The sequence below is a fragment of the Rhincodon typus genome, chromosome 16 (assembly GCF_021869965.1).
Source record: "Rhincodon typus isolate 14 chromosome 16, sRhiTyp1.1, whole genome shotgun sequence".
Lineage (NCBI taxonomy): Eukaryota > Metazoa > Chordata > Chondrichthyes > Orectolobiformes > Rhincodontidae > Rhincodon > Rhincodon typus.
In genome coordinates this window covers 8,764,079-8,774,541 of record NC_063347.1, presented here as the reverse complement: position 1 = coordinate 8,774,541, position 10,463 = coordinate 8,764,079, and the positions used below count along the sequence as shown (strand labels likewise).

The 10,463-nt window shown below is 47.2% G+C and overlaps 1 protein-coding gene across 1 annotated transcript in view; it reads left to right on the top strand.

Annotated features, from left to right (window-relative positions):
• The window catches only part of LOC109930673 (high mobility group protein HMGI-C-like), a 71,217-nt gene extending 63,854 nt beyond the window's left edge, over nt 1-7,363 (top strand). The window contains exon 4 of the mRNA XM_048606682.1: nt 7,217-7,363. Within this exon, the coding sequence (XP_048462639.1) occupies nt 7,217-7,363 (147 nt within the window). The remainder of the gene's footprint in view (nt 1-7,216) is intronic.
• Nucleotides 7,364-10,463: the final 3,100 nt, after the last annotated feature.

The window sequence follows — 10,463 nt, the reverse complement described above, 5'->3', positions numbered from 1 at the left end:
TGTTGTTGCTCCTGCGGCGCTGTTTCTCTGCCTGTTGTTGCTCCTGCTGTTATTGTCTCACCCTTTCCGTTGCCTGTTGCGCTCGATTGATGTCGGCACTGCTGATAAAATGCCCCCTCAAGCTGTCAGAGTCCGAACGTGGGGTCTGAGGGCAATGGCTGTCCAGAAAATGGGCTGTAATCCTCCTAGTCCTATCTGACAGAAGCAGAATAGGCTGAGCACGGAAACGCCAGTGAGTGTGTGAAGCAAGGACCATGATGTGAGATTGGTCGTTTTCCAAAATACACGGCTCAGAACATACTCGGAAAACCACTAAACTGTTTCATTCACTCCGTAATCTTTCGTGTGGGTGCAAGAAAATATACAAGAGCAATGAAAATCAGGGTAAAGTGCAATAAAGATGTGGGAGTTGGTGGCAGGTTTGAATGCGTGCTGTCAGTTTCAGGTTCACTCAGAGCAGACAGTTTCACTTGTAACTGACAAGTCTCTGTTGCTGCGTGACTCGTGTGTATATCAGTGTCAGTTCCGGGCACATGGACCGTACACACTGGCTCAAGGCTGTCAACTGACTCAGGTCCGGTCCTGAATTACTCATCTATGTCTCACTGTAGGGGCACTGAGTCCACAGGAATTAACCCTGCCAATCTACTGCATGACTCACATGTTTCTCAGTGTCAGTTCCTGGAAAACATAACTCACATAACTCTGTGTGTTTAGTAAAGATGGGATCAGGCATAACTGGCTTGCACCGTTAGAACGCCCCCCCCCCACCCCAAACCAAACCCACACACACGCCCCTCCCCAGACCCACGCGCACGCGCGCACACACACACACGTACATACACACGTACATGCACACGCCAACATGCACCCAAATGCATACACACACAAAACGCACAACAGTCTGCAGTTTAAGACTCAGACATACAGAGTGATCACTGGGGGAATTAGTTCCGGGGAACCACTACCCCACGAAATCCTCCAATTCACATGCCGCCGAGCCATGGACTCAACCAGAACTGGCACGATTGTTAAGTATTTGGAGCACTGGGAACAGACCATTCCGCCCAACAGTTCCATGCCAGCCACAGAATCTCCTGAACATCAATGTTGGACCAAATGGTTGTCTCATGTGCTGTAAGATTCTGCATATAATTGCTTAGTAATACAAAACTTAAATGTCACTAAGAAGAGACAATAAGAAATAGGAACAGGCCATTCAGCCCCTCCAGCCTGCTCCACCATTCAGTAGTATCATGGCTGATCCAACATTACTCATGTCCTTCGAGAGATTGGGTTAAATCTTACAGGGATCTGAATGATGGGGGCTATGGGGAGTTGTGTTGCAGATTCAGACAGGAAGTGCAGTGAAGTCCATCTCACATCAATGTTATCTCGCTCCATCTGCTATGCTGTTTGAATGCAGAGCACCAAGATTCTCACTGGGCTGTGGTGAATCGCCAGTTGACGGTGACCAACGCTTGTAAAGTTCCTTGTTGATGGTCTGACTCACCTCATTAATATTCAGGTTCAAACTCACCTGGTTTGAGCGGGCGCCTGGCTGCTTGCTCCCAACGACTTCCATGTGAGACACTGGCCACACACACCCCTCATTCATAGTCTTTGGCATCTAATACATTCCAGCCTCATGGAGCACCTCCAATCCACTGAGAGAAAGCTTCATGCAGTTCAGTGCTGTACCAACATTGATCATGGTAACAGAAACAGAAGTTGCTGGAAAAGCTCAGCAGGTCTGGCAGCATCTGTGAAGGAGAAAACAGAGTTAACGTTTCAGGTCCGGTGACCCTTCCTCAGAACTATGGTCGTACTGCAGCAAGGACACTGTGCATTCAGGGACACACTCCCACTCATGGACTGCGCTAGGCTTAATCTCCAGGCCTTCCACTTTCTCTCACTGAGCTCACTCACCAAGAACCTACCTGGATACTCACAGCATCCCTGCCTTGTATTGCCTTTACTTACCACTCCCTCCACCACCAACACTCAGTAGCAGCAGTGTGTGCTCTCTACAAGATGCCCTGCAGAAATTCACCAAAGATCCTCAGACACTACCTCCCAAACCCACGACCACTTCTATCTAGAAGGTCAAGGGCAGCAGATACATGAGAACACCCCAACCTTCAAGCTCCCCTCCAAACCACTCACCATGCTGACTTGGAAATATATTGCCGTTCCTTCACTGTTGCTCAGTCAAAATCCTGGAATTTCCTCCTTAAGGGCATTGTGGGTCAACCCTCAGCAGGTGGACTGCAGCGGTTCAAGAAGGCAGCTCACCCCCACCTTCTCAAGGGTAACTAGGGATGGGCAACAAGTGCTGGCCTGCCAGCAACGCCCACATCCCACAAATGAATTTTAATAAAAACTCTAGATTCGTTTCCTCTGAGAATGAGAGAGAGGTTGGTATGACCGAAGATGAAAGTGGCTGGGACTTCTGTTACAGTTGCCACAGGTGGGGAGGTGTCCCGAGTGAATGAGTGAGTGAGTAGGCAGGACAGAGAGGGAATACAGGATGAGTGGTGTCAGTTTTGGAGAGGGTAACAGCAATGGGGGGTAGATGCTGCAGGCAATAGTGAGCAGTAGAATGAGTCCTGGTGGGGCTCAGCAGCAGCGATAGAGTATGAGGTATTGGAGGCAGATGGCGGATGGTGCTGGTAGATTAGAGAAGATCAGTGACCTTCCTACAGTTCTGGGCATTCCTCCAGATGCCTGAGACTGTTTTTACTCAGTGGCAACCTCAGACCAGGTCTGGTGTCATGGTCTGTAATGCTAGTCCTAGACAGTCTCCAAGCTAAGTCCTAACCAGGCCCAAGTCCACTTAGCTTCCTGGATCAGAAAATCCATGGCTGCAGATTGAAGCGCTTCCTTAGTCAACCTATTCATTCATCCCAAGTTGCCCTTGAGAAGGTGGTGGTGAGCTGCCTTCTTGAACACTGTAAATCCATGTGCTGTAGGTGGCTTGGTGGTTAGCACTGCTGCCTCACAGCGCCAGGGACCTAGGTTCTATTCCAGCCTCAGGTGACTGTCTGCATAGAGTTTATACTGTGTCTCTGCGGGTTTCCTCTGGGTGACATTCAGAACATAATATAAAAAAAAGACCTTATGAGGAAAGAAAGCTAAGATGCTTAGGGGAACAACTTGTGCTGGAGGAAATGAACCAGGCTGGGTGAATCTCAGACCAAAGAAAACAGAACTGCTGATGCTAAAGATCTGAAACAAAATCAGAAATTGTTGTAGAAACTCTGTGGAGAGAGAGAAAGCAGAGTTAACGTTTCAGGTCCAGTGACCCTTCTTCAGAAGAAATGTTGACTCTGCTTTCTCTTTTCGCTGGAGCTGCTGAGTTTCTCCAGCAGTTTCTGATTTTGCTGTGAGTGAAGCTCAGGCTCCAGTTGTAAGACCTGACAAACTTGCTTTCAATGATTTCCATATGTTTACCACTGACATTTTGTGCCACGTCAATCCTCACATCTTCTACATAGCTCCCCGCCTCCTGACTAAAACAAAATTGTTGAGACTCGGAGTCCTTTGAAAATTTTAAGGCTGAGATTGATAGACTTTGTTACTGTTTTGGAATACGCCAGCACAGGAGTTTTGGGAGTCAAAGGAGACAGGGAAATATTGGTTGCATATTGGGATGGCATGGTGGGCTCGGTGGTTAGGGTTTCAATGCCAGGGACTGGGGTTTATTTGCACCCTCGGGTGATTGTGTGGAGTTTGCATGCTGTCCCCTTGTCAGCGTGAGTTTCCTCCCACAGACCAAGGATGTGCAGGTTAGGTGGATTGGCCATGCTAAATTTCCTGTGGGATCCAGGGATATGCAGGCTGGGTAGGTTAGCCATGGGAAATGCAGGGTTACAGGGATACGGTGGGGGTATGGATCTGCGTAGGTTGCTCTTCGGAGAGTCGGTGTAGACTCAATGGGCTGAAGAGTCTGCTTCCACGCTCTAGGGATTCTATGATTCTATTTGATTGTAAGAACTTTGTCAAAATAGGTGTCCATCTTCCCCTTCCCCCAGTTCACAATGACACTGACAGCTTGGGTTCAATTCCTGTGGCAGCTGAGGTTACCATGAAGGACTTTGTTTCTCAACCTCTGTCCTCACCTGAGGCATGGTGTCCCTCAGGTTAAACCACCACCAGACGTCTCTTTCTAACGAGAGAGCAGCCCTATGGTCTGGTAAGACAATGGCGACCTCACCTTTATCCTTTAATTGAGTAACAGGACCTATCTTGCTTAACAGCCTGTTCCTGTTCCTAATTCATCCGTTCAAGATCCAGCAGGAATGCCGATAGATGGTCCATTGGCTTCAACATAAAGCTGCATGAAGAAGCCTAGCCTTTAACACCTGTGGTTTGCAATAGCTCTGTCTATGTGTTCTGTGCAAAGAAGGGAATATTCCAGAATAAATTTTGGGAGGCTCGTAGAGGAAACGGTGAAATATTGGTCGCAGTTAATCAGAGGAATTTCATCAAAAAAGAAGCTGTCCTGCACCCCCCCACCCACCCCAGTTCACTATAGAGAAATGGAATAGCACTGAGTCTCACTATTACAGTCTATACAGTGCCATAGCCTTGCACCCTGTGCACAGGAAGTTGTGTCTGTTATACTGTCTGAATACACAGTTCAAAGTGTTGCCAACTCAAACATCCTCTCTGGAAAAGGCAAGGCCTGACTTAAGTAAAATTTTCAGCTCTATTCTGTTTCCTTTCATTTGAAGGGAGTGTATCTTTCGCTCCCCCTGCTTACCCACATACCTTAATGTCAGCCATTTGTCAGGAGTATAGGCTTTCTTGACAGTTACCTTTGATGTGGGGGGTGGGGGTCACAGCAACGTTGGGAATGGTGGTTGCAGGCAGAGAGTGGGGTGGGGGCCAGATACGCTGAAGGTCCGACCGAATCCAAACAAGCAAATTACCCAAAGCAGGCCCAAGTCCAATCCCAAACCAGGGTCCAAATTGTCACTCAGGTCAGTGTTAACAGGAGACCTGCATTTACCTGGCACCAGTCACGTCCACGCAGGGCATCCCAAAGCACTTCACTACCAGTGAGGTACCCTTTTAAAAAAGTAGCTGGCTGTTGGGGAATTAGGAAACGTGGTGCCCGATTCATACACAGCAAGCTGCCACAAACAGCAATGGCAGAAGGACCAGGACATCTTTTGGCCATTAACCTGGGACGTAGAGTCATACAACGCAGAAACAGACCAACTGGTCCAACCAGCCCATGCCAACCATAATCCCAAACTAAAATAGCCCCACCTGCCTGCGTTTGGCCCATATCCCTCCAAACCTTTCCTATTCACGTACTTATCCAAATGTCTTTTAAACGTAGTAACTGTACCCGCATCCACCACTTTCTCAGGAAGTTAATTCCACACACGAACCATTCTCCTCAACCCCATGGGATTTTACCACCAGAGACGTCAGACGGGGCTTCAGTTTAACATCTGAAATGGAAACCATTGCAGGAGTCTCTCAGCTATGAGCCTTCTGCACTTCCACACAAAGAGCTTTGCTGCATGCCTTCCCCCTGATGGGTTAAATAACCACATGGGCAAATACATGTGTTGCTCATGGTGTGAATTTGTACCTTCAGGAGAGGAAGGGGCGAAGGAGAAGGTTTGAATGACATGGCTCAATGGCCCAGATCTTCCGAGAGGAGCGACATAAACAAGAGATCCAAGTTAGGGCCATGTGGAATCCCCAAAGCAGTTAGTCTGCAGGAACTTCCCAGTATTTGAAGGCTTCCAAAACAGTCCCGGCTCGAGGTTAGATTCGGAGACTGACTGAGCTGAATCCTTATTCAACGTGATTTAGAGGAATTAGAGGTAGAGGATGCGCTCACCATAGCCCCTTTGCCAGCCTACACCCACTCACTTACCTTACTTACTGACCTCTCAGTAATGGTCTAGGTGGCTTTAAATCACAGAATCTAGTTACTGCTGAAAAGGGGGGGAGAGAGAGAGAGGGGGAGGGGTTTAGTGGGGATCATCCCCCAGCCCCCACCCCTGCCCCCAAATGCTGGCCACATGAGTTCAGCAGGGAAGGATCATGGACCCACATTCCATCTGAGAAATTGCACCCAAGTTATGTGGCAAATTTTAAAATCTGGGTCAGAAATACGGATCGTCACGCAAACAGGGAGATTCAGGCCACTGTTTTGAACAATTGAAACTCTCCAGTTCAACCAGCAGGAGTCTTTTTTTTATTCTTTCACAGGATCTGGGCATCGCTGGCAGGACCATCCCTAATTGCCCTCGAGAAAGTGGTGGTTTCTTGAACCACTGCAGATGTTGGGTAGGGTTGAGGGAGCCAGCTCTAGATGTACCCACAATGCTATTCAGAGGAGATTTTGACCCAGTAACTCTGAGATCCTAATGATATAATTCCATGTGAGCATGCTGTGAGGTGCGAAGGGGAGCTTGTAGGTAGTTTGGAGCTGGAGGAACACAGCAGGCTAGGCAGCGTCAGAGGAGCAGGAAAGCTGACATTTCGGGTTGGGACCCTTTTATCTGATGAAGGGTCCTGACCCAAACGTCAACTTTCCTGCTCCTCTGATGCTGCCTGGCCTGCTGTGTTCCTCCAGCTCCACACTGTGTTATCTCAGACTCCAGCATTGGCAGTTCTTACTATCCCTGAGCTTGTAGGTAGTTTTGCGTCCATGCTAGATGGCCGGTTTGCGATGCAGAGTGACGCCAACAGTGTAGTTCCAGTTCCCATGCCAGCTGAGGTCACCATGAGGGACTCTCCTTCTCAACCTCCCCCCTTGCCTGAAGTATGGTGAACCTCAGGTTAAACCACCACCAGTCATCTTTCTCTCTTTCTCCAATGGGAGAGCAGCCCTATGGTCTGGTGAGACTGTGGTGATTTTACCTTTCTTTGCCTTCCACGTATTTGCCACCCTTGTCCTTCTGGATGGTAGGAGCTGCTGTCAAAGTACAAACCCATTGTCTGTCTAGACTGCCCTGTGATGGGCCCAGTTCCATATAAATAGAAAATGTGCAGTCCACAAGACTTCCACACCTGGAATAAGGAGAACCCAGTGCCTTGCTCTGCTTTCACTTTTACTCAACGGCCCTACCACAGACTGGGTTAAAAATGTCTACCAAAGGCCTTTTTAAACTTGAAGATTGTTATAGAGACAGTTAGCACTGCTGGTTCTAAACCTCTTAGTTTCACTCCATGCTGTTGTCTGCAGGAAGTTGAAGTAAAGACGTCTCATGTTCTGTGTGATGAAGTATTTGTTCTGTCAAATGGTATTGAGGCTGATTATCTTGGGGGTGATCAAGTGGAGAAAGGTAGGAGAAACCCTGTATCCATAGGAGATGAGAAGAATGAGAGGTGATCTTGTTCAGTCATATAAGAGGAGTTGACTGGCTAAGATGCTGAAAGGATGTTCTCTCTTGCTGGAGAGTAGTAAGAAACTACAGAGAGTTATGAACACAGCGCAGACCATCATGCAAGCCCACTTCCCATCCGTTGACTCCATCTAGACTTCTCGCTGCCTCAGAAAGGCAGCCAACATAATCCATGACCCCTCAGCCCTGATTATAATCTCTTCCATCGGGCAGAAGGTACAAAAGCTTAAACGCGCATACCACCAGATTCAGGAACAGTTTCTCCCCCCTGCCCTGCTATTAGACATCTGAATGGACCTCTCAAATTTTAAATTTAATATTGATCTCGGTCTCTGTGCACCTTCTGTGCAACTGTAACATTGTATTCCTCGCTCTGTTTTATTAACCCAAAGCACTTTGTATGGTGCGATCTGCCTGTATTGCACGCAAAACAAAACTTTTCACTGTACCAAGGTACACATAATAGAATCCCTACAGTGTGGAAGCAGGCCATTCAGCCCATCAAGCCTACACCAATCTTCCAAAGAGCATTCCAACCAGACCCACCCCCTATCCTGTCCTTGTAACACCCATTTCCCATGGCTAATCCATGTAGCCAGCAGATACCTGGACAGTACAGGCAATTTAGCATGGCCAATCCACCTAACTTGTCCATCTTCGGACTATGGGAGGAAACAAGAATACCAGAAGCCCATGCAGTCACAGGGAGAATGTGCAAACTCCACACAGATGGTTACCTGGTGCTGTGAGGCAGCAGTGCTAACCACTGTGGCAACGATAAATCAAATCAAATCAAAATCAAAAGAACTAGGGAATGGTTTCTCCATATCAAGAGGGAAAGCAGCTGCAAACCCTGCAGCAAAGTGGTCATCTCACTGATCACAGTCGTGAGGTTCAAACAAGGAGGACCAGGAAAGGAAATGCAGATTTCAGAGATTCCTGCCACTGCAGGTGTCCTGCATCTGGTGCAGTGCACTCGGTACCTAGACTAATGCACACATCTAGTTTTTGCATTTTTAACACAGTTTGACTGCACCTGCAGATCCTCCCCAGTAAAATCAGAACACAGTTTTTAAAAACGCTACAGTCCGGTTGTGGTAAAATATCTTACGATTCCACTCAATGTTAACTCTGACAGGAGTAAGCGGGCTGGGACTAAGTGCTTTAGCCCTGAAAAATAGCATAACATTGGTTTCAGGCAGTAATCCAGAGATGGTTAATACTGGAACAGAAAGCAAAGGAGCAGAAAAGCCACCAGCAGCAGCCTTCATGTGCTCACTTATTTACAATGTTAGTTTTCATTTTCCTGCATGCTTCTCTTTTGAATCCTGGTGTTTTGCAGATTCCACATGGATATGATGCTGTCTTGGGTGGCTGCCATTTCCCTGTCTTTGTATCTAAGGAAATGCTTTAACTCAATGACTCAGGTCCGCTTTCTGAGCTGAAACATCTTGAGAGAATTTCCACACGCTGCTAAATATTTACAAAATGCTCCTCACAATAACAGCAATAATGTGTTTGGCTTTCTGTCTCTCTCCCTTCTTGTTTCATTCCCCCTCTCTTTCTGATTCCCCTCTTTCTCTCCACCTCAGGGTTAGCTTACCGTCTGTCTCTACTTCTCTGTGTCAATCTGCTTCTCTCTCTCTTCCTCTCGCCCTCTCCCAGTCACAATCCCAATACTTGTCTTGCTGTATTTCTCCACAGCCCTTTTCTGAGACAGCCCTTTTCAGAGGCTTTTTCGATTTACGTTCCAGCTGAACATGTTTGTATTTCTCTCCCTGCACGCATTCTCTCCCTCTGTCTGTTCCTGTTTGGATATCTCTGCCTCAATTTGTTATTGTCTCAGTCCCTTTCAGTGGATCTCTCAGTTCTTTCTTTTGCTCTCTCTATCTCTTTCCCTCACTCTCTCCAAAACTGTCCATCCTATATTACTCTTTCTTACCGTCACTAGATCTATTCTGTTTTCTCTTTTCCTTTCTATCTTTTTCCATTTATTTCATTTGGCCTCTTTTTCCAACGTTCGTTCTTGTTTTCTCATGTCCCTCTTTCTCACTCTTTCTTTCGCTCTGTCTCTCTCTTGCCCTTTCTCCATTTCTGTCTCTACTACCCCAGTCTTTCTCGTTCTCTCTAACTCTCCCTCTGTCCCCCTTTGTATCTTTCTGTCTCTGTTCACTCCAGTTGTCCTTGTAAGTTGCTGCTTCACCAATTGTAATTTATTTCAGGAAGATAGTAATTTATTTCGGACTGTGTTACAACTGATGAGCTGAGATAGTTGTAATGTGCCAGAGGAAATCAGTCTGTAACAGACTCTGCAAACAGGAAGAGATAGTGAAGAGCTAACACATCCAGTGAATTGAAAGATTCAATTCTGAGCTCTCAAGGACATGCTTACCACAGGCTTTGCAATTCTTTACCGTGAGAGGAGGCTTTGTTAATAGAATCATAGATCAGCTTCAACCCAGAGGGAGGTCATTCGGCCCATTGCGTTTTGTGCTGGCTACTTCCAAGAGCAATTCAGCTAATTCCTTCTTTGTAGGCCTCGCCTGCTGGGCCAGCATTTATTGCCTGTTCCTAGTTGCCCTTGAGAAGGTGGTGGTGAGCTGCCTTCTTGAACCACTGCAGTCCACATGCTGTAGGTGCACCCACAATGCCCTGGCATGGTTCTGGGATGGCACCGTTGGTGATTAAATCACCTTTTCGCTCCCAGACCTTCCTTTCCCAGGCATGGAAGACTCCACGCCCCGTGTGACACCTTTCTATGAGTCATTTTGTCCCCACATCCAATTCATGTTTGTATTGCTAACGCACTTGTCTGTAGTCTTTAGAAAGCAGGAACAAAAACAGAAATTACTGGAAACTAGTAGCAGGGGGGAGGCGATGGCCTAGTGGTAATCCAGAGACCCAGATAATATTCTGGGGACCTGGGTTCGAATCCTGCCATGGTAGAATTTGAATCCAATAACTATCTGGAATTAAGAATCTAATGATGACTGTGAATCCAGTGTTGATTGTTGGGAAGAACCCATCTGGTTCACTAATGTCCTTTAGGGAAGGAAACTGCCATTCTTACCTGGTCTGGCCTACATG